At 32.1% G+C, this 26,288-nt stretch overlaps 1 protein-coding gene and 1 long non-coding RNA gene across 2 annotated transcripts in view; one reads left to right on the top strand and one right to left on the bottom strand.

Annotated features, from left to right (window-relative positions):
• LOC123653451 (adenosine receptor A3) overlaps positions 1-22,600 on the top strand; it is a 102,669-nt gene extending 80,069 nt beyond the window's left edge. The window contains exons 2-3 of the mRNA XM_045589448.1: positions 4,577-4,788; positions 21,636-22,600. Of these exons, the coding sequence (XP_045445404.1) occupies positions 4,577-4,788; positions 21,636-22,319 (896 nt within the window). The 3' untranslated portion in view covers positions 22,320-22,600. The remainder of the gene's footprint in view (positions 1-4,576; positions 4,789-21,635) is intronic.
• On the bottom strand, positions 4,476-18,444 carry LOC123653453. Its single transcript, XR_006743103.1, has 2 exons — positions 18,411-18,444; positions 4,476-4,766 (listed from the first exon to the last, which is right to left on the bottom strand). It is a non-coding gene; the product is annotated as an uncharacterized LOC123653453 (long non-coding RNA).
• Positions 22,601-26,288: the final 3,688 nt, after the last annotated feature.

Genomic DNA, 26,288 nt, shown 5'->3' with positions numbered 1-26,288 from the left:
TCCTAACTTTGAAACTTGGAATATTTGGAATGTTAGTTTTGATAATTTATCAATTGATTTTGCTTTGGTACTTGCTGTGAAATAATAGGTATATTTGATGTAAAAGTGCTTTAATTGATGGACACATATTGCTGGGTGATGAGTTTTTGATATGTAATTAAAAATATTCCATTAAAATATAAGCTGTTGTTTGTTGTGAGTAAATTTTCAGTTTACATGTAATTTTATTACAAGCCCTTTTTTCTGTTAATCTGTCGTGCAAGAAGTCTTACAAGTGTTGCTTGTAGTAAGGACGCGTGGCATAAAATTATTGCACAGTACCTCAGTTTTAATCAATACAAAAAGGCAAGGGTTTGTCCTCTTATTTAATGCTCCGCTGCCTTGTGCCATGTGACCTATAACATTTTTCGATACATGAAGGTAGATTAAAAAAAAAGATTCAAACAATTCGTCAACTTACTACAAACTACGTTACACTTATCTTTTTCAGATTGACTGTTGCAGATGTTCTCTTTCACAGTAATGCCGGCATTAAACTAATGTTACTAATTTGTGAAGATACAGTTGATTTCAATCTACTTCATTCATCTGCCGCCGATCGCCGTCAAAATGAACAAGTCGACTACAAAAATAAACATTAGTTATAACTTGATTTAAATACTGTTGAAAAAAAGCAAAAATCTGTTATGTGCCTGATTTATCAATTTCGCTATATTTTCATTTTAGTTACCTATTGCTCCATTCGATAATGACGTTTATGGTATGACTAATAAAGATTCAACTCTACAACGAATAAATTGTATAATTGTGTTTGCTGGCAAACGAAAAAAACCGACTTCAATTACATCGACAAGTAATACAACGTAGGTAGACGAAAAAATAGTCAAGTAAATACGCATTATCAAAAATTACTCTAAAAGTTGTAATCAGATCTCGGTGAAATTTAAATGTGGCCACATGATAAACATCGGCTTTCAATTAAATTAAAAATCATCAAAATCAGTACACTCAGTAAAAAAAGTTATGAGGATTTTCGAGGGTTTCCCTCGATTTCTCTGGAATCCCATCGTTGGATTCCGGTTTCCTTATCATGGTACTACACCTATGATATCTCCTTTCCAACAAAAAAAGAATTATTAAAATAGGTTCATAAACGACGAAGTTATCCCCGAACATACAAAAAATATATATACGGTCGAATTGAGTAACCTCCCCCTTTTTTTAAGTCGGTTAAAGAATAATGTGAATCACATTCACGTCATATGTAATCATCATCATCATCATCATCATCATTACAACCTATACAGTCCACTGCTGGACATAGGCCTCCACAAGCTTACGCCAAAAATAGCGTGAACTCATGTTTTTTGCCCAGAGTCACCACGCTGGGCAGGCGGGTTGGTGACCGCAGGGCTAGCTTTGTCTCACCGAAGACGCTGCTGCCCGTCTTCGGCCTGTGTATTTCAAAGCCAGCAGTTGGATGGTTATCCCGCCACCGGTCGGCTTTATAAGTTCCGAGGTGGTAGCGGAACTATGTTATCCCTTAGTCGCCTTTTACGACACCCACGGGAAGAGAGGGGGTGGCTATATGCTTTAATACCGTAGCCACACAGTACAGTACCGTAGCCACACAGTACCACATGTAATGCAAAACTAAAATATTTATCGTAAATTTTGGTCACATGATGGATCAGTAACCTCAGCATTTTTACCAAAATATGTTTCAGTAGTAAGAAGAGTTATATGCCGAATTGGATTTGGAGTTGGTCTGGAGGTCCGGGGATAACGAAGTCGATGTTTAGATTTTGGTATTAAAAAAATAATACTTCCTTTGTTAGTGTTCCAGCGGCTACATAATAATTAATATATTATGTGTGAAAAATAATAATTTATAATGTTTTAAAACAAAAACCATAGATACACATAGGTACACATAGGTGAATGAGGTCTGGGTGTAACATTTGTTTAATACACCCAGACTCATTGGCATAACTATCTCACAAATACAATAATATACTACGTGAAGAATTTTTATGTAATGGATAAAAGCTGTCTTCTTTTATATATTTTTAAAAACAAACGCTTCGCAAATTTTATGTGAAACCAATTTTGTGGGTCGGTTTTGTATAAGTTGCATACATTTTCATAACAAGGACATATTGGCAATATTCCAACTGGCATTTCGGCAGAGAGATGAGATTTTTCTGTTTTCGTATCATTTATAACTCACAAATTCTTATATTGAAAATTATTTTATACTGGCCGCATAATCCTAGTTAGCAATAGTCTGCTAGCAATTAGCTGCTACGTTTTTATTGCCTATCTGTTAGTAGGCCCGACAATCATTGTACCGCTATTTAGGTTTTCGTGAACAGATTGATTTTTTTTTCAATTTTCTTTTATACAAACCTTGTAATATAATGAACACAAAAAAGGATAATCCAATTTTGTGCTGCTGTCCGGAAGTAATCATTGTGCCTATATCTTGGAGATTATTTTTTAGATTCAGATAACAAAGTCCTAGATTCTACGTAAAGATTAATGACGGACTTCCTACCTACGGATACCTACTTTTTTTAAATTATCTATCTGACATCTTTTAGAGACGAAATTCGTAATAACGGTGAACGTCAGGTACATCGACAAGTAATACAAATGTAGTTAGACAAAAAAATTGTTAAGTAAATACGCATTATTAGTAATTTAAATAAACAACACAGAAAATACTTGTCAGATCTCGACTAAATTTAAATGGGACCACATGAGAAGCCACCTTTCATTAAAAAAAAAATCGGCCAAGTGCGAGTCGGAGTGGCTCCGTACAAAAATTATTAAAAATATTTTTATTATATGATGTAATTAAAAAAATTATCTGGTGTCATGGGACACCAGGTAGGAACGAAGTTCCTTCGGATAGTATAGAAGGAACACAATTTGAAAAAAAAATGTTGAATATTATATATATTTTCTAGTTCTTGATTTTTTTTAAATTTTGTTGATTGGTTTATAATTAAGTACATTAAAGTATTTAGGAAATTTATTATTTTAGAAAATAACAAATAAAATAAATCAAACAAAACAATAATAATAATAATAATTCAAACTATTAAGTGAAATAAAAAAAATTATGTTTTTATTTATTTTTGTCGACAGTATAAAATTACATAAATAATTTAAAAAAGTTTACTAGTAATATTTTACAAACGTCATATTATACAGTCGTGTGACTGATATTAAGTCACTTCCGTTATATATTTTTCTTACGGTTTTAGTATCACATTTTTTTCAGTTCGGTCGCCCAGCCAAATGTCAAGCCTGCCGTAAGGAACTGCGTTCCAAAAATTTTGATTTTCGCAATTTTTCCTTTATCTGTGCAATAAGACGTTGCCTCGCACCATATTTCAAGATTCTGAGTTAACGGGAAGTAGTAGTACTCTGTAGGTTTTTATTCCCGTGCGAGTGTCGAAAATTTGCAGCTTAAACGACTATATCTTTTGATTGTGTTGGCTTAGAAGTTTGATTTTTTCACAGCTCCAAGGGTCAGTAGACCTGAGTGTTTGATATGAATTTCAGCTTGATATCTCCACGTGTTCCTGAGAAAGAGTCTTAACAGGCATACTGACAATAAAGTGATCCTTGAAGCATTCCATTTTTTCCTTTTGAGGTACGGAACCCTAAAAAAGAATAATCGAAATCGGACTACCCAGTAAAAAGTTTTGAAGTAACATACATACAATAAAAATACAGTCAAATTGAAACCTCCTCCTTCTTTCCGACAGCCGGTTTTGTTGCGTATAATAAATAGGTATTGCAAATACTTAATATTTGTCAAGGAATACGGACAGATAGACGATTTTTAACTCGTTTACGCCTAAACTCTTGATGGACCAATTGTGTTGAAATTGAAAATAAAACGGTCCTATTCGCCCCGAAATGCACTAGATAACGAGAATTTATAAAAAAAAAAACGGCGCGTCGAGCCAATGCTAGTTGCTTTATAATTTTTATACCTAGATAGATCTCGTGATCTACATGCATAGCACGACGTGCATGATAAAAAAAAAATCCGGCTGCAACTGATACGCGTATGTTAAGAAAAATTACATTTAATCAACTTAAAAATTACCAATTTTACTAAAGGTTCTGAAATATTAAATTAATTATAAAAATTAACAATAATGTAACCATATTTATTTGCACAATTGTAAAATATTTGGTAAAAATTGGGCGATGATAATGGAAACACAATACAGAAACATTTGTCTAGCTTGTAATACGAAATACGATACAAAGAGTGACCGACGGTCGTTGTTCCACGAGCGTAGCACAATACAACACACAATACAGTAATATGACGTGCCAATATTCAGTATCTCATTATAGCATACGAGTGATCTTGTAAATACATAATAGCAAAGATAACACCAAGATCTTTAATTATTATAATTAAGAGGTGATAAAATAAAACAACCTTCTAATTCGTTTGTGACAATTCATCACACTACATAATTATGATTTATTAATTGTGAAATTTGTTTGACAATTGCGATTCCTTATTTTTAAATTTTTATTTTAGTTATCATCTCTGCGTGCTGGGTAGCAGGCGCCGGTGTTGGACTCCTTCCGTTGTTCGGTTGGCACGCAGCAGTCGACAGCTCACCGGGTTGCTACTTCGTCGAAGTTATGGATTACAACTACCTTCTTTTCCTGTACTTCGCAACCATTGTGACCCCCAGCGTTCTACTAGCGGCCTTCTACGCGCACATCTACCGTGTGGTTGTGAAACAGGTTTGTGAAATTCAAAATTAATATGTATTAGAAAATTGTGGGTAGGTATTCCTAAAAGTAAACTAAACATAAAAACGATACAGCTTACATATTTGATGAAGTATGTATGTGTGTATTTATATTCTTTATTGGAAATTATTTTCTTTCATCATTCATTAAGGTCGTTCAACATATTGTTTTCCGTCCTTGTTAAAGGATATGGTATGCTAAGTCAAAAAAATTTAGAATTTTGTATCTTAAGGTGTTATTGCAATCCAGTTGATAGGACTTTATTAAGTTTGTCCATCTGTCAAAGTTATAAGCTATAGGGCTTGCTTTACTAAAATTTAGAATTATAATTAAAAAATTATGAATATAAAAAATGGAATTAAGAACACACGACAGTTACCTACTTGCTTAGTCGCTGACCGACAAATAATGATAATACATTTTTGCATGCTTTTGAAACATATTTTAAGATAAATCAACAATTAGGTACCCTTTACTTAGTTACCCTTTACTGTATTATATTACCTAACTTATTTTATTCAATTATTCAGTTACCGTTATAAAAATTAAATAAATAATAAAAATATTTAGTCCGTAGTATTGTTATTCATACCTACAGGCTTTAACGTGCCTATTGCGTGCCTCATCGATAATCTTATTTCAGGCAGAAGCATTGGTCGAAATTGTTTAGTCTAAGACCGAAAACCGGTTTAAAGCAATTTAAACAAGTAAAACAATAGATGTTGGGTCATCACATCAAAGGACTGTTTCTACGGTTGTAAATAAATTTTATCCTGCAAATAAGTTACGAATAGATTTTAATAGCACGAGGTGAAATAGGTGTTTCGCGTCAATTAAGAAACTACAATTTTAAATTCATAATTACGCTTCAGCCTGTAATATCCCACTGCTGGGCATAGGCCTCTTTCCCCATGTAGGAGAAGGATCAGAGCTTAATCCACCACTCTGCTCCAATGCGGGTTGGCGGATATATTCCCTACTATGAGTAACGATCGCTATCAGGTGTACATGATAACAACCGGGACCGACAGCTTAACGTGCTCTTCGAGGCACTGTGCGGAAACCCACACAAGGACTGCACAAACACCCAGACCACGGCAAACACCTGTATGGCCAATACAAATGCCAGCGCAACAGGTACAATCCATGGCTGTGACCGTTGCGCCAACGCGGCGTCAAATTCATAATTGCGAATAGTAATATACGATAAATATAGTAGAACTCGATGGTGAAAAAGAATTAGGTATATATCATAATTTTTTTTTGTGTTGAATACCGTCATCTGTCAAACAGCGTTATCCGCAACCGGTGTCACAGGCCCTAACAGTCAGTAAATATAATAGTTTTTTCGGAATATAAAGTTTTTTTTAAATGTTATATTTTGTAAGAAGAAATAGTTGGTGATAGCAGTTAATAAATATTTATACCACTTACAATAATTAGAAAGCCATTGTATTTATTACGTTTCATGATTTAGTTCTTTTTATGATCTCAGAATTTCCTTGTTAAAACAATACTCCGCGCCCTGCTGTTACTTAGATTAGTTAATAAAAAAGTCCATGTGCTATTCATATGTAATTTAATAGCGGTAACTTACCCACTTAAGTTTTATCCTTGTTACGTTGATTCATATAACTATAGACATTTTTTTACATCGTTTCACGAAGAACAATAAATTGTGGTTTATTTGTTATGACTTATTGATAAAGATAACGTTTAATTGTCTAATTTATATATTTTTTAATTTCTGAGTAAGATCGCAGTTTAAGTCGCGTGTGTTGCTTAGTCTGATCTGATGGGTATACTCATTTGGGGCTATACAGCAACATGTTGCACATAAATTTGGTCATAAACATTTTTCATTAGGTAAGAATTAAAGCAAAAATGAATAAATATCATCATTACAGCCTATACAGTCCACTGCTGGACATAGGCCTCCACAAGTTTACGCCAAAAATAACGTAAACTGATGTGTTTTGCCCATAGTCACCACGCTGGGCAGGCGGGTTGGTGACCGCAGTACTGGCTTTGTCGCACCGAAGACGCTGCTGCCCGTCTTCGGCCTGTGTATTTCAAAGCCAGCAGTTGGATGGTTATCCCGCCATCGGTCGGCTTCTTAAGTTCCAAGATGGTAGTGGAACCTTGTTATCCCTTGGTCGCCTCTTACGACACCCACGGGAAGAGAGGGGGTGGCTAAATTCTTTAGTGCCGTAGCCACACATAAAATATAATAATAAATATTAAATAATGAAAATTGAATACATTTCTGACCAAACTACTATACCTAAGTCTATCAGCTGTGCTAAAATACTAATACATATGACGGAGTAAATATCTATAATAATTAGCATAATGATTATATTAGTTCGAGGAAAAGCTTCTTAGTATCTAATATAGATATTCTAGGCAAGATTTTACATTTTTTTTATAATATACATATATGCACTATTTTGTTCGATAACTTGCCGCTATTTCGTATAGGTAGTGACAGGATTCCGTTACTGTAGTCATTTTGGAATTTCTCATTAAAAAACCGCGACAAGTATATTTGACAGTCCTCTCTTCATGCTAACTTTACACTACCTAAAGAAATACCGAAAGACCGAAACAGATAGAAATCTGAGGGTGCAACATTAGGATTGTATGGTGAATGGAATAAGACTTCCCAGTCAAAGTCTCTCAATTTTTGTTGAGTGTTTAAAGAGGTTTGTGGTCGGGCGTTGTCGTGATGAAAGAACATACTTTTTCTGTTGATCAATTCTGGCCGCTTATTCCCAATTTCTTGCTTAATTCTCTAATTCTGTTGACAGTAGAAATCCGTATCGATGGTTTTGCCCGACTGTTATACGCTTCAGCCGGTAATGTCCCAGTGTATTAAGTATAATAGTATGCCGGCTGCTATAGCTCACTATAAGTGATGCTCTGTCAATCCCACAATACACTCAACATCGCATCAACTCGGGTTTTGCGATAGTCGACCTTTGACTACGATCCCTTTCGTACATTCTTATCGTTGGTGATTTTTTAACCGACTTCCAAAAAAGGAGGAGGTTCTCAATTCGACTGTATTTTTTTTTTTTTTTTTTTTTTTATGTATGTTACATCAGAACTTTTGACCGGGTAGACCGATTCCGACAAATTTTGTTTTAATCGAAAGGTGGTGTGTGCCAATTGGTCCCATTTAAATTTATTTGAGATCTAACAACTACTTTTCGAGCTATATCTAATAATGCGTTTTTACTTGACGCTTTTTTCGTCGACCTACGTTGTATTATACCGCATAACTTTCTACTAGATGTACCGATTTTGATAATTCTTTTTTTGTTGGAAAGAGGATATCCCTAGTTTGGTACCATAATAAGGAAACCAGGATCTAATGATAGGATCCCAGAGAAATCGAGGGAAACTCTCGAAAATCCGCAATAACTTTTTACTGGGTATACCGATTTTGATAATTTTTGATTAAATCGAAAGCTGATGTTCATCATGTGGTCACATATAAATTTTATCGAGATCTGATAACTACTTTTTGAGTAATCTTTGATAACGCGTAGTTACTTGACTATTTTTTCGGCGATCTGCGTTGTATTACTCGTCGATGTAATTGAAGTCGGTTTTTTTTTCGTTTGCGAGCAAACACAATTATTGTCACCAGTGAGCGATCTCTCCAAAAATGGTTCGATATCATTATGTCTTAAGAGAGGATTGCAAATGAGTACTCACTGAAAGAATTCTTATGGACTGTCCATCAGGTTTATTTCAGTGAGTTCATGTGGCACACGTATATGGGGCGTTTTTGTATAGCCAGCCTTTTTCAAATGGGTCAAAACTGTTTTATTGTTAATTCTCAGATCTTCAGTTATATCGTAACTACTCAAAAGTCGATTTAGCTCAATTTTTTCAAAAATGTCGTCATGTTTATCCGTAATTGGGCGACTAGAGCGAAACGCGTCTTTGACATCAAAATTTCCTGACTGATAACGCTTAAATCTATTGTGTGCTACTCTTACTGATACTGCATTAGGTCCATAAACGTTATAATTTTTTTTCGCGCCATCAGTCGCATTTTTCTCATTTTTAAAGTAATACTTTAAAATGTAGCAAATTTTTTCGTTGGATTCACCAATTTTGGCGGATAGAAAAATAAATGAAAAGTGGCGCGAAACTGTTTTTTACTTTTTGATTCCATTTTTAAAGTGTCACCTTTTCATGGTATCAAAACCAGCTAATTACAAACAATAGAACCAAAAAAGATTTTATTGCAACTTTTTACTAGAAAATGCGAAGGTTTTTTCTCCACCTATAAATATATGAGTTTAGTGTATTTGGACATATTACAGTATTTGTTTAATACATATAACATTTACTTTGCATATAACAGTCGGCCGTAACCCATAGGAACAGACGACTGTGCGTGTATATTATAAGATTGCATTGTTATTTTTAAATACAAATTTGAAAAGAATAATGATAACGCTTCAAGGTTATTTTCGTTATAAAACGAGTCTGACGCACACATGTAGCAAAAATCTATATTCAATCTTAGAAAATATTCTCGTAACAAATAGAATCGCAATAAATCGTAATATGCAATCTTTTTACGTTTATTATATTCTGTATTATTATACGAACCAATGGAATATGTATTTAAATATCACATACAACTTTACGAAGAAGCCATTCTGACGTTATAACATAATAACGTAAATGTCTGTGGTTAGCTATTAAGCTAGTTGAATAATAAAACTTCATCAAACTAATTAACCGGTCAATTAATATCAACTATCAAAAACAAATGTTTCTATTACTAGACGTTATAGTACCTACGTAGGTATAATCGACTCCCTAGTCCATCGTATCCCTAACTGTTCTACCCTTTGAAAATAAAAAATAAAAAATGCTGATTCGTATAGGAAGTTATTGTAAGCTATTGTGTGTTTGAAACATGGATTCCAAAATTTTCACATAATTTTTATATGTTTTTATCTGGATCCAGATAGCCCAGATAGATCTATCTGGAATCCAGATAGCCCCGATAAAAACAGATAAAAAATGTATGAAAATTTTGGAATCCCTGTTTCAAACACGCAATAGTTTACAATAATTTCCCATACAAATCGTTTTTTATTTGGAATTTTAAGCAGGGTATACAAACTCCGAGGCAAGGAAATGAAATAGTCAACACCTATTAAAAGATAACAATAATGAAAATGACTATTAAAAACACATTACATATCAAAGCTGGGAAGATAAGCATGAGGGTTACAGCAAGACAAATACACTCCTGAATACATAGCGCTAAAGATCTTTGAAATTTTTGCAACTAAACTTAGGAGTTTAACCACAAGAAAAAAAAAATACTATGTCAGGTATCCGCAACGCAAACGTTCCTACAAGTCCCTCTCTATATGGCTTGACAGTCAAAAGTGGTCTTCACGATAGTGTTAATATTGTTAGTAAAAATTCGTCCATGACAATAAGTTCTTATAGCTACAATAATTACGTAAATCAATACGGCGTCAGCTACTGTCCGAGGAGGATTATAACTTGTACAACATTTTTTAACTTCTCTAAAAATTTATGACAAATATATAATGAAGCCAGAATAGTAAACGGTCGTGACTTATTTGCACATAAAAATATTCACATGAAAAATTCAAAGCACGGTATAACATTCAGTATTCCATTTAACTACAAGAACATTAATTTATGTTCTGACTTATAATTGTAGTTCAACGAACACAAAAGCCAATTTTGACACCTATTACGACCAGAATTATTTCATTTTCATCATCATAATAAAATATTGCAGATAACTAAATGTAGGAAGGGCCCTGTTTATCACCGCTACGTTTTATTGTTATAAGGATGTAATTTGGCGTCTCATTTAAAATTAGTAATTTTTCCCACGCAAGTATTCCAAGCGCATCCGACGCACTTAAAAGATCAACGATTCCAATTGACACTACTCTGATACACACGCAAATAACAACTTTAAAACCTCAGATTAATAAACAAAATATTAATCTGAGTTTAAAACGTTATATTTCCTACTCGCTAGTCGTGTTTGCGTTGCTTATCATATTAACAACAAATTTTGTCTACCGTTTATAGTATAAAACATCAAAAGATGTGAAAACAATTTATATGTTGATTGAAATTTTTTCTTTGTAAACATTGTTGTTTTTGATGCATCACTGAACACGTAGTGTTTATAAAGTCGTTGTTTTCTGAAACATTTAATAGCTTTAAATTCAGTGAAGATTTCGCAATATATTTACAAAAAAAAGCGTGAATGTGATGTGTTTTTGTTGATTTTCTTTCGTTGCTTTTTTTGCTAGTTGGTTGCAGATTATTCGAATGTAGTCATAATAATTGTTGATTAATTTCTTACTCTTCTCCTATCTGGAGAAAAAAGCTTTTGTCCAGAAGTGGGACGTTAAATCAATTAATAATTGATAATAGCAGACACTTCCTCTTATTAAATCTATTTCTAAAGTGGAAAATCAATCTTGATAAGAAGGCTCGAAAATGTATCTATAAGAAAAGGTTTTTTTTTTTTTTAATATAACGTAAAAAAGTTTTTCAGATAACTAAAGCCATAAAAATGATGACCAACCCTTCAAATCAAGTATGATTTATCATCGTTAAATCAGCAGTTATCGGTATCTGTTTTTTATTATAAATAATCCTTAATTGCGTACAATTAATGTTTGGGCGTTTTTAGCAAAGCGCTATCGGTATCTCAAATTAAGTGAGACTGTTTTTGAGACGTCAAAAATTTTCGTTGTCAAAACCTCGATCATGCGCTTTAAAGATTCTTCTATATTTTATATATTTAAAAATTAAAATAAATGTCAGTACAAAAATCGCGAGATAAAGAGTAGAGATCCCGAATATTCTTATATTCGGCAATTATTCGGAATTCGACTATTCGGCCTCTTTTTTCGCTATTCGGTATTCGGCCGAATATGGTTAACCATTTGGCCGCATACCGAATGGCAATTTTTTTATTACTTACTAACTGTTTTTCCGCGACTTTGCTTAAATTATAGCCCATGTCCTTTCTAAGGCTCTAGAGCAGTGATTCCCAAAGCGGTCTATATCGACCCCTAGGGGTCTATGAGTGAAAAAAAAACTATAAAGGAAATTCTTATTTATTACCGCGGTTCGTTACCATTTTTATTTGCACATGGCAAACGAAAAGAAGTAATAAAACTACTGAGACACGGGTTAATGCACATCTGCTCACACGTCCTTGGTAAAATCAAATAGAAATGCTTCAAAGGAAATTGAAATAGATAAGATATATCTTGAAGTAAGAACGCGTTGTCTTAATTTAATAAATGTATTACTTTGTCACGAGTCGATAAACATTGGATACTACTTATAAATATATTTTTTTCTATTAAACTATGACTAGACGAAAATCTATACAATATGTTACTGATCTATTTATAGAAATTTTAAGGGTCTCACACGGGGAATTATTTGAGTAGGTTTATTAGTTAGGACGCCTTTTTTTTTTTTTTTTTTTAATATATTTATATTATACAGTGTTTTCAACTCCTAACTGCGTTCCTTCAAATGGGATTGACAGACAAGCTACTTTGATAGAATCGTTCTGCATGATATTACTATTACTCTTCAATTTATCTATCAAATATTTTAATTCATAGCATGTGAATCTAAAAGTTGTATTTATTTGCTCAGTTACCAGTTTGTATACCTACTCGTTGATAAGAAAATTCACGCGAAGTATTGACGTTATACACGTTTGAAAAAAATATAACTAGTCTGGCCATAAATACTGTTATATAAAAACTTTTTTTTAACTTTTTAATTATTTTTAAATTTTAACACGTATATTATTTTAAAAACTTATTTCGATTTTGCGCTATTTCACATATTTTTTCATGTTCATTATCAAATAACAATATGGAATGGGGTGTTAAAGAAAATAGGATTGCAGTGATCGCCTTGCACAAAGTGGGTATGGAGCCGTCTACCATATTCCAGACACTTCAAAAGCTTGGTATCAGCCGTATGTGCGTATATCGTACTATCAACAGATACAGCAACACTTCGTCTGTCGAAGACCAGAAAAGATCGGGGCGGCCGCGTGTTGTTAGAACTACAGAGGCTGTTAATACTGTTAAAGCCAGAATTCGTCGAAACCCCATTAGGAATGAAAAAATCTTATCGCGAGAAATAAAGAATCCCGCTAGGACTCTGTTGCGTATAATAAAACAAGACCTGAAGCTTGGTGCTTATCGCCGATAGGACATATCGCCTAGGACATGCCCTAAATCAATCCTTACAATTAAAGAGAGTGGATCGATCAAAACACCTTCTGTCGCGATACGCAGGTGAAAGACACAAAAATATCCTCTTTACCGATAAAAATATTTTAACGATTGAAAAACACTACAATAAGCAAAATGATAAAGTGTACGCTCACAGCTCTAAAGAAGCTGCTCAAGTTGTTGGAAAGGTTTGTACCTTGGTGGTCATCATCCTGCGACAGTGATGGTTTGGTGGGGCGTGTCTTATCAAGGAGTCACAAAACTACATTTTTGTGAAAAAGGAGTGAAAACTTCAGCTAAAGTGTATCAAGATAAGTCTTGGATCATGTTGTGAAACCTCTCAGCAATACACTTTTTAAAAATATAGAGTGGACTTTCCAGCAGGACTCTGCACCTGGTCACAAGGCACGAACTACCCAAGCCTGGCTTGAAACCAACGTTCCGGATTTTATAAGAGTTGAAGACTGGCCCTCATCTAGCCCAGATCTTCATCTAGCCAGACTTCAAATTATGGTCAGTTTTAGAGGACATGGCCTGCTCTAAACGACATGGCAACATCGAGTCTCTTAAAAAATCTATGGAGCAAGCAGTGGCAAAATTTCCCTTAGAAACAATGCGTAAATCCATAGATTCGTGGCCAAACAGATTAAATGCCTATATAAAAGCTAAAGGTGGCCATTTCGAATAGAATATTTTTTTTATTTTTTGCTGAGACGTTAATAAAATATTAAATATAAAATTATATATTTATAAATTTTAATAATATTACATTACTTCATTTAAAAAATGCATTTTCATTTGTAACAGAACTTACGGCTGGACTAGGTATATGCCGGTTCTTAGTTGTTGGTAATAATTATGTTAAAATAAATCACGATCTAGACGATTTACGTGGTTTCTTTTAGTAATAATTCTTAGAAAAAAAATAGAATCGAATTGAGCAGCTTTTCCTTTTTTGGAAGTCGGTTAAAAATATAAAGAAAATACTAGTTAAGGTTTTATGCCACCATGGTTATATCCACTAGTCCTACAACGTTTATGTGGTTGTGGGCAAAGAGGTCTGGCACACAGTGATGGTGAATCAAAGCTCTTAAAAAACTTCTAAGCTTAAAAACCTAATTTATTTTGAAAAACAATTTGAATTTTGAATTCAACTTAGACTTTTTCTGACTGAAGACTTAATTGGTTTAAACGTCTTCCAAATAATAAATAAGAGACAAGGTCAGATAATCTGTAAGAGTAATGTATGTGGCTGCCTAATTAGTGATTGTTTAGTTTTTGCTGCAAACATAATGGAATAGTTGGGCAAGATTACTAACTCACTCAATTTGAAAGTAAGTAGTTAACTAAATATCTCATTATCATTAACAATAACAACAATAATTACAATGCACACGCCAATATCGCTTTTCTATGCCCTGTCCTATACCCAAAGGTTGTCTGGTAGAAATCGCTCTTTTTGCGATAAGACCGCCTTTGTACATCTTCCTCTAATTGTACTCCTTTTGCTTGTATCTTTTAATGGTGTGCAATAAAGAATATTATTATTATTTTTTTCTTTTTCTCTTCTCTTGTTAAGAGAAGGTAATAATTGCCATACGGGCCTTATATATTATTATTATTATTATTAATAGTTTTATGTATAATTGTATATTGCTATGTTTGAGTCTTTGTATATTTTTGATTTTTATTCATGAAGATTGCTTCCAACTTTTTTTTTTATCTTTTAATTTATTAATTTAACAAAATAAGAATTTAATGCTTATTGTTCGATGTACAAGGTAGTTTCCAACTGCATTATATCGGTTTATGAATAAAACATAGTGAAGTCATATCTTGACCTTCGAGAGATCTTCAGTTTCCTTAAAGTTTTAAGGCACAAACAGACTAGCACGAGTAGCACGTTACACCTATACGTCACGCGTTATCGACTACACTTCCGTTTATTACGTAGTATGTATGTATCGACATAGTCTTAAGAAATAGTATTAACAAAAAAATATCAGACAGAATCACCTATTCGTCATCTTCGGGCGTAAATTAATGAAGCTACTAACGTAAACTTCTTACAGAAAACTCGGCTTAAAACCTTAACATTCTCTATGAAAAAAGGTATCAGTTATAAGAAATATGTTATTTTTGAAAATAGATATTATTTTTTAACTTTTTGATTAGTAGTAAAAAAAAATCATCATGTTTCATCCTTTTTGAAAATTTCGTAAGAGTAATCGTAAGAGAAATCATATACGATAGCTAGTTTAACATAATTGTGTTTGCTCGCAAACGAAAAAAAAACCGACTTCAATTACATCGACAAGTAATACAACGTAGATCGACGAAAAAAGGGTCAAGTAAAAACGCATTATTAGATATAACTCGAAAAGTAGTTGTTAGATCTCAAATAAATTTAAATGGGACCAATTGGCACACACCACCTTTCGATTAAAACAAAATTTGTCGAAATCGGTCTACCCGGTCAAAAGTTCTGATGTAACATACATAAAAAAAAAAAAAAAAAAAATACAGTCGAATTGAGAACCTCCTCCTTTTTTGGAAGTCGGTTAAAAAGAAGCATGACAGTAGGTACGCGCGGCTCATTATTTTGCCGTTTTTGAGAACGCGCATTAGGTACGTAGAATATCACATAACAATTTGAACCACGGCGTAGTGAGAACCTGTTATATCATCATCATAAAAATAATATTTCGATACCTCGGGGCTCAAAGGGCGTAATCGCCATTTTGGCGAAATTGACTTTTTAATGCAGCCCTACTTATTTTTTTCTCCTCTATCGATCTGTATATTTAAAGTCTTCCTATTTGCCAAAAAGTGACCTATTTTTTGTAGAAAATAAAACATATTTTTTCAGTTTTTGTGTCGTAACAGCAATCATTGTTAATAATCATAAACGTGATGGGAGTAAACGACACCGTAGATGATACGAATATTCTTACGTGGTGCTTAAGCCCGAACATAACCATTTCTAAAGAATCAACTTACCAGATAGACCCTTAAACATTTATGTACTCTAAAATAAAATGACACATACGTCTAACAATTATCCCTTAATTGGTCAACCATATCTACCTATATATTATGTGATTGCGAGAGCTTTGCTTGTGATTGTGATTTCTTGATTAAGGGTCATTAATGTTTAAGTTAAACGTTATAGTGTGATAATATTTTTAACCAAATTTAATATTTCTAGTTTTGTAAGTGCAGGTACCTAAATTTTGGTCATTTTATTAAATGTATGTGTAATGTTAATGGTTCCACAGTCTATTATTGACTAAAATTGTTTAAATAATATGTAACGCAGGTGACGCAAAAATTATTGAATTTATCATTGTCCCTGAATCCTATTCAGAAATTTATTTTGTTTATGCACTTATTTTTCTCATTGTAAGATAGATTTTTAATAGTAGCAGTTGTTTTATTAGCCTCACAGATTATTTGTTTTTAATCAATATGTTTGTCAAACATTCGTTATTCAAGGATGGTCAAATTTTAATGAGTCTGCTGTTTTAGTAGGTAGGAATACTTAAGATTACCTAATAACTTTTACCAAAAGACTTCATAAATAATATATAATTGATCTCAAGAGTTCCTTGTATTTTCTATAAATTTTAAACAGAAGATTAGACGTTAGCGCAAAATTTTGTAGCGATACCTAAGTACTTGCCATTTCAGTACAATTTAGTTTTAATCGTTCATTCTGCTTTACGTTAATAAGATGTTTCGTTACAACTGAAATTATATAAAAATAAGAGTCTTTTTCTTACTTTGTTTAATAAACAACATTTTCAATAACAAGTGAATTTTAGTTATCATTTTTTTTATAATAAATGAGTTTTGGAATAGGTTTTAGATAGGTTAGGCTATTAAGTATAGATAAAATCAATAATTAGGTATTTGTATAATTAATTAGTTATCTGAGTCGATAAATGGTAATAATTAAGTAGTTTTTTGGCTCTCCTGTAAAATCGAGTTTTAGTGCTTACGCCCTTTGAGCCCCGAGGTATCGATTTGTTATGTTATAATAGGAACTGTTAAATATACATCTAAAATATAATATTTTATTTTGAGATACCTAGCTACGGCTCGCGATTTTGTTCCTGTTATTTCTGTTCCCGTGGGAATGTTGAGGATAAACAAGGAAATACCCTGTGTTATTCTGGATCCCAAGCTATCTGCGTACCAAGTTTCAGTACAATCAGTTCAGTAGTTTAATTCGTGAAAAAAGAAAGTATGTTAAACATCCAAACTTCCAACCCCAAAAATTGACGTATTTATCATATAAGTAGATGTATATTTGTTTTTCATTTACACACTTAAATTATATTTACTATAAAATTAATTAATTTACTAATTGTAAAATTCATAAAAATAAACTAGGTTACTAAAGATTGAGATTCTTAATGAATCTTAATCATTAGTTAATTCAAATAATATAATTAAACAAACAATAACATCCGCCAAGCAGAGTCTATAAATATTTTTAAGAATCGTTTGCACAAATACTACTTAACTCTTGTATAGTTTTAAATATGTATATATGTATTCTATTGATATATTGTTTTTATTTGTATGTTTGTATAAATATATTTTGTATGTATTAACATGTGTTTATGTTTATGTAGGTAAATTAATTTAATTATATGTACTAAACTTGCGTTGTTGATTGCGCACTATTACCAACATATTTTTCTTATACTACTTTTATTAAAGGTTGCCTGGAAGAGATCGCTATAAGCGATAAGGCCGCCTTTGCATACATTATTTGTTTTTGTATTTAATCGTTCTAAAATGTATCTTATTTTTTGTGTGTGCAATAAAGTTTAATAAATAAATAAAAAATAATTGTAGTGGGTAAAACACAAATATTACAAACTGGAGAATTTGTGCGTCATCTGTTTCGTTTCATCGTTGATGAGCGTGACGTCACAGTACGCTTGGAAATTGTCTGAACGAGCAGTCGAGCAGTCGCGCTTGGAATTTCGTCTAAACAAACAGTCATTGCAATGCGAAATTTTTAGAAAGGTCGAATGATATTTTTATTTTACTAATTACTAGTCGTGTTTGATAAGTACTTACGTGTACAGTTCAGACAAAATTCGTAATCTATTATAGCCTAAAGCCCTAATTAATAAAAAAAAAAAATTGTACAATGATAAAATAATGTTAAAAATCACGATTAAATACGAATAATTCAGAAGTAGATGTGCTGAGCGTGTTTAAGCAAATCTATTCTTCCGCTTTATAATATTTTGTAACTTAGACATTTCATAATATTGAAGTCGTTATGACTTACGTCTAAAAATATCGACAGCTAGATACTAATGTCAGTTTTGGAAGTGTGTCGTCATTAAATGTTATGTTAAAGTCAAAGATAAAATCTGTATTTGAATGTCTCTTTGTACACAGTATTTTTATCTCTATTGGAGATGAGACATTTTTAGATACGTTCTACATTTTTGTAAAATTTTCGTTTGTTTTATAAAATATAGGTAACTACAATCAAAATATATAAAAACCTTTTCTAAACTAAATAATTAACCTTAATAAATTTAGGTCACTAATATTGTGTAAATAAAATTTAATTAGCTTTTCGTTCCAATTAAATTTTTTTTTTGTACTTAATTAATAATTATTTAAAACGTACTTACTAAAATTATTCTTAATAAAGAGGTATATTTTATAAAAATAATACTTTAATTGAAATGTATACATAATAATATTTAAACACCAGCTGCGGCCGCAACTTCGTCCGCGTGGAACTCAAAAAAAATTATTGTCCAGTTTACAGAATTACAAAATAAATAAATTTCTAAAATATAAGTAGCATAAGTTACTTCGTATTACATCAGTTATCTGTCAGTGAAACTCCCATCAAAATCGACGGACAGACGATGGACAGACAGACAAAAATTGTAAAAAATAAATAAATAATTATTTATAACACACACACGGTCATCTGTCCCTAAAGTAAGCAACTTAATGCTTGTGTTATAGGTAACAGCCGACTGGTATACTTACATATATTTTTTTTCGATTAACATACATATTAATAATATATATATAAAAAAAAATATTATACATATTTACAATTCACAACTTAAGAACTAAATATTTACAGATAGTTTTGGTATATATATATAAATCATGTCCGCGTGGAATTGTGCCAAGGATGCTGGCAGCATTTCCCCGTTGAATCGCTATGCCGATTCTCTGGACAAAAAATGCACCAGCCCTCTTGTCACCATTGGAGGCAATAAGGCGAGGTGTTATCTCATTTAAAAAAATTTTAGCACTGCTACTCCAAGGTCCAAGTGTTTCGACTGCAAACGGCACAAAGATGTAATTTGGAATTAGAGAGATTATTATGATTATTATTATTTAGATTTAATTATATAAATACATATACATATTACACCCAGACTAGGGGTGGGAATCAAACTCACAACCCCCGGAGCAGAAAGCAACTGTCACTACAAATTGCGCCAACTGGCTAGTCATATATTGTAAAAAATGTTATTTTAGTATATGTACCGTGAGAAAGACGAGAAAAAGAGGTTATTTTAATATTACAAACACACAGTTCAATTTTATTTATTTGTATAGATAAGGCATAAGGATAAAATCCGACATACGTATATGTTACTAGGGAAGTACCTCGACCTTACAGAAGATAAAAGGTAAATAATGTTGCTTTCAAGGGGATCGGGACCAATTTTGGCCTAACTTTTAGTGGCATATAAAGCCTTGGTTGTCAAATGCGGCCTTTGGTCGTCAAAGGTGGTTTTTGTGCGCAGCCCGCAGCTCGACGAATCAAAATTCTAAACTGATTTGAGTGAAAAAATAGAGTACGTTAAACTTTGGTAAAATGTACTAAACAATTATAAATGCCTAAAAGACTTCGTAATATTTATTCGATATACTTTTGGCGATAACGGCAGCGTTTGTTCACTTTTACGCATTCGATTTGTATTCGAATTTTTTATTGTTATATTTATTTGTGATTTATCGACGACCACTGACAATTAGTTATTAAATCGTTTCGTTTCGCTTCCATTTATCATAGACCACAGCTGGATATAGGCTTTTCTCCAAGTTCAATCTAAATTTTCCGGTTGTCTGCATTCCTCACCTAGCCTCCGCCGGCAATCTTACACAGATAGTCGTTTCAGCGAGCGGCAGGATCCCTTTTACTGCCTTTGTACAGCCAGCACTTGGTCTCTAATCCAGGATACGTCTGCTACAGCGATTATCGGTAGTACGCCATACGCTACCGGTCCACTGTCACTTCAACTTGCGGATTGTAGGGGCTATTTTGATTACTTCCGTTTTCTTCCGGATAATCTTATTTATATCTGCCAATCCGCAGTAGAGCTACGTGGTGGATTAAGCTAGGATCCTTCTCATACACGGGAAAAGAGGCGTATGCTGAGTAGTGGGATTCCTGTAAGGTGTGAGTCTCATTTCTGATTTTATCATTAAGAAAGACTCCAAGCATACGTCGTTCTATAGAACTTGACTTTATCGTCAGAGTGTCGTTTTCGACGACTTCTGATTGTAAGCCCTTTACTACCAAGAATCTTGTAAACCACAAAATGACGCATCCTTTGAAAAACGAACCATCAATTGACAAAATGAACCATCGTTGAGTAACTTAGGCTATTGCAAAAAATAAAATAGGATAGGTGTTAAAAGTTTACAGGCAAAAAACAAAAGAAAGTACTTGAAATTCATTCTTGAAAGTCTTGTGTTTTAATTTAAATTCCAAGAACAAAGTTCCGACGACTATAACAAGTATACACGATACAATAAGTTACGAAGTGAATGACTGATAAGGTTGTAAAAGAAATGACTCAGCCCTTATCTGATCTTACTGCCCAATTCGTGTTAAACAGTTTTTGACTACTTTTAGGTCAACATATAACAATATAAATAAAATTCACTATTAATTAGTATATAATTGTAATTTACGGTTTTCTACTTTGAACTAAAAAGCAACCGACTCATTACTTTTGATCTTTTGCTAAGTTTCAATTATTATTTTATTCATTAGCCTTTTTAGAACGTTGTATAAGTTATTTAATTATAAACATAAATATGTTACATACATTAATATTTATGTAGTTTAATACTAATACTCGTAATATAGGTTTTGTATACTTATCCTTATTTCAAATAATTTTAACAATCAAAATCGGTAATCACTTAATACCATATGAGGAACACTGATTTTATATATTTATTTCCTTCTTTCGATATGAGTAACATAATAAAAAATTTAAAACGTTTTAGAACTATTCGATACAATTACAATTATTTAAAAGGTTTTAGTTAGTATACGTTTCAATCGGACGGATTTTTTTCATATTAAATCCTAATGTTTACATGTGAGAGTTTATACTCTGGTGATTTGTTATATTCGTTCTCGTATCTATAATTTTTTTGTTACTGTTTTCTATATTAATAAAATAAAATAAAAATAAATAAAATATAAAAATACATTAAATCAATTTACAGATGAGCGCTGTTGTAACTGTGGAAGGTGGACAAGGCCGAGGCGGGACAATGTTGCGAGTTCTCGGAGCAGCTCAAAAACGAGAAGTCAAGGCGACTCAAAACCTGGCCATCATCGTATTCTTCTTTATAGTTTGTTGGATACCACTTTACACAATTAATGCGATTAAGGCATTCATGCCAGAACTAGACATTCCTAATCCATTAACCTATTTCTGTATTATATTTTCCCACGTAAACTCTGCGATTAATCCGTTGTTGTATGCATATCATTTGAAAGACTTTCGAGCGGCGTTAAAAGGTCTGATATGTACAATGTTTGGAAGAGGGGTACCGCTACCGGCTGCGTATAGGCCACCAGTTCCTATGAGAAGGCCGGTTTTAGAAAGATGTAACGCTTTAAGAGAACGTCCTAAGATATACGTAAATTCACCAGTTTGGTTGAAACAAAGAGAAGCAGAAGTGGCAGCGAGCGAAGAAAGGAACAAGGCACTAGTAAATCCAGAATTAGAGCCATTTTTGAATAAAGTAGTTACTGACGGTTCCAGTGGAAGGCATACTCCTGAGGGTCGCGACGATAATAACGGACCCTATCTTATACAGACTAGTCAAGGATGCCATAGTCCTTACAAGAAAGTAGAAGAATTTATTAGGAGAGTACGAAGTGTTAGTTCGGAACATAGCTGACACGAAGCAAGCCGTGTGCCCTCGGCTTATAGTGTGGCATAATCAGCTTTAATTTATTTTAATAATAAAGGACTTTATTTATTTCAATTAATATCATCAATTATATAAGGTAAATATTTTATTCTTGTTGTCGTAGTGTACCTATACTTCTGATGTTAGATATGTTAGATGATTGGTAATATTTTTAGATAAGGTATTTTACTGTGACTATTGAAACCAAATATTTTGAGATTATTGTCGACACGCTTGTTAAATGTGAATAAATGCTTTAATAATTAAAATATATTTGTATCTTCGTGCCCTTCCTGGTAGATTATTAATAAGATATAGATACAGTGGCGTATTTTAAGATTCAGCGCCCCGGATCATTTTTATTTTGCTGCCCCATAAATTAAGGGATAAAGGTAAAAGCAGCGTGTATACATTTGAGATGTAACATTTTGGGAAATAAAAATATTAAAAATTAGATTATAAAGACAGATTTTTTTTCGGCTGACTTCTTTTTTTTGTTTATCTATTCCATATAATTTTCATAAAATAACCGATGAAACTAAAATAGAAAAAAAAAAAACAAAACTAAAACAAGAATATTCATTATATTTCGGGTGACCTTTTTTTAGGTACTAATCATCGATTATAGCAAATAATTAACGATTCTTGAAAAATTTGTTATTTTTCCACATCCCTCGTACAGTTTTAGCCTTAGGGTTAATACGCCCATGAGTACGAAGTGTTTTGAAAAGGTCGAACATTCATATACTTACTTTCATTTATATCCTATGCACACCCTATTTTATTTGATATTGACATAAATCTAGATCAATTCGTCAGTTCTAAATCGACCCTGGAGATCAATATAGACCAGTGTTCCACAAAATATGATCCGCGTACTGACACGGGCGTAACGAGGTCGTTATTTGGCATGTCGCAGAAAAATGAATTGTCAGAAAACTAAGATTTACTAGTGGGATTTCAAGATAATGTAAAAGGAAATGATTTTAGTAGAAAAGATAGGCTCAAAATATTTAGCTATTTGATTCGTAAAATGTCATGAGTCACTTATTATTAAAAACGTTTTTGTTAATTTTTTTTTGTATTAATGCTTGTATTTCTAAAATCTGCTGTTTTGTAGGTTTTTTATTTTGAATACAAAAAGTTTGCGGGAAATGTATCTAGCATGTAGTTAAAACGCCAAATTGTACCTATAGATAACATACACAGGATATGGTAAGCCTGATGATTAATGACAAACCCGTTTTATTTTTCACGCACGAAGTAGTCTGTCACTGACATTTTTGATGTGCCCAATAATGGTATGTTTGCTTGGGTTCCACTATTCATCATTCAGTGTATCACAGAATTTTATCAAATTCCAATTTGAAATAGGGTATATAAAATTAATAATGTTCGGTAGAATATTCGAAACTACCTTTTGTAAAATTAATTTCGTAAAGTGTTTTATGAAAATATGAAGTCCTGCTAGAAAACCGCCAAACATTAGTCCCCGTGTTTGTCATAAATTAAAATATCATGCTTTTCTGTCTTATTTATTATATAACCATACCAAACCAAAAACAAAAATAACAGTTAAACTTTCTATGGAAAATATTATACATGGTTTTATTTTGGTCAAAAACTATTATATTAGGTACGTAGAAAAAATTAGGATGAAATTTCAAGTTTTATTATGTTTTATTGGTGTTTGTTTTAACTTAGCTATTTTTTAATTAAAATGTAAAATATGCAAATCAGGTTTTACGGCGTATTAAGATGAAACATGCACAGTTAGATCAATCAAATCTAATTAGTTGGTAGTTTTTACAGCAGACAAAAATTCTAAAAATGATAGTTCCCATTTTCACTTCTATTGACGTCATGAAGACATGACTCATTTATACATTTTTTTTTTCAAATATCTTCTATAATCAGACAAACCAGTTACATTTTTATTACAGGTATATAGGTATACTTAGATAGGTATTATTCAGAGGTGCGGAAACCTTTAGTGTACCCGTGTGTTTTGACCTTGACCGATTTTTCATTACATAAATCACTGTTAGGTAATTTACTTTTAAAATTTTGATTTATTTTAAAATAAATAAGTATTCTCGATGAAAATAAATAACTTAAACATAATTTACAAGTTTTATATTTACTGCTCCATGACGCGTGACATTGAGCTAAAGCAATAATCACGTGACTCGAAAGAAATCAATGTACCTAGGTACTAGAATTATTCTAGAACAAATCTAAAAATGTAAACAAAAGTTGTTTTAAAATATAAATAATGGTTAGTTTACATAGATGTTCTTTGTTTCGCTTATGTAAATTATTTATTTTTAACGATTGTTTGGAATTTTTGCTATCAACGAGAGTATTATTGGTTTAACGATGTGTTACAAACATCCTGAGATTATATTATCTTATTGATGAAAGTTGAAAATCACATGTAAATAAAAAAGAAGAATGACAAGGTAACTTTCAAAAATGCGCCTTTCAACAACCGGTACAGACATTTTAATTATTATCCGCCACGACATTTGTTAATATTAACAAATAGGTATCCTATTAGTTCCCCTCCTAGTTCGTGTTGACACCAAAGTGACTAAAAACTTTTTTTTTTAAATAATTAATTATTCATTTTTAAATTACCTATTATGGCCGATACGCATAAATCTTGTTAAATATGACATTACTTAATTCTATTACCAACTTTCTCTCTCACGAATAGGACTCAAGTAATACGGAGACTTAGTTTGCGAGACGTGGGTCTTATGTTGAGACTATTATTCTAGAGTAGAGTATCGTTCCATGTAAGGGTATATAATCTTAAAGTCTAATGCGTATTAGACTTATATAGTACGTTAAAGTATTTCTTAGAAATAAAAATATTTTTTTGCGAACATAACTAATCTTTAGTGACTACCATTTTTGTTTTTGTTTCCATACCATAACAAAACAACTTTCTCTTTATGCATGCAGAGCTGCTGCGAATTTTAATCTATGGTCACTATTTGTTAAATGCGAAATCATAAGAAATATAATAAATATGTTTTTAAGCTTGAAAATAATTAATAATATTTTATAATTGTATTAATATTTTGTGTTTAAATTTAGTAAGTAATTAAATACATTTACTTTATCAGAAATCAAATATCCGTATAATACGTAGTAGCGCATTGCTTTTGATTTTAGAAAGCGACAATTAGTTGTGCATAAAGTAACATAATTAAAATATACAAGTAGGTTATATACCTATTTAGCTTTAAATCATTATCATTTTTTATTTTTCTCTGTGAACATTTTTTCTTTTTCTACATTAAGTGCTGGCGACATCTAACGCAAACTCTTGTTACTATTAGGTACGTTATATGCTATTTATAGTAGGCACAGGAATGTAGTTGGAAACATAATAGTCAGATGGCGTTTTGAGAATATCTGTAGAACATATATATATATATATATATATATATATATATATACAGGGTGTGGCGTAAATAGTGGTCCACCGTTAAGGGTTCGATAAACCAGGTAATTTACTATAACATATTATAATTTTATCCATTTTTACCCAAAGGTTCCGGAAATATTTTTATTTTTTATTTTTTTACGATATTTGTACCCCTTGTTACAAATTTGGTTGTAGTTTTAACAAATACCATTATTTTTTCATTTTGATTACTGGTAATTACTGCGGAACACTAGAGCTATCGTTAAATAACATGTTTTTAATGTAAATTTAAGGCTTTTGAAGAAAAAAATTGGTTTTACTCAACTTTAAACCCAAATTTTTAACATATCATGCTAATTCAAGAGCGATTTTTGTAAAAAAAATGTACTAAGCTGTCAGTGCCCATTCATTTAAAAACATGCCTACTAAATACCAATTTCAAAATGGTATCACAATAGCAGATCCTTTTGTTTAACAGAAAGATATCCAATTTTAATTGAAGAAAGGAAGATTTTCAT

Source organism: Melitaea cinxia, chromosome 5, assembly GCF_905220565.1.
Source record: "Melitaea cinxia chromosome 5, ilMelCinx1.1, whole genome shotgun sequence".
Lineage (NCBI taxonomy): Eukaryota > Metazoa > Arthropoda > Insecta > Lepidoptera > Nymphalidae > Melitaea > Melitaea cinxia.
Note: the sequence above shows the minus strand (reverse complement) of the source record. Positions and strands in the feature narration are given on the sequence as shown.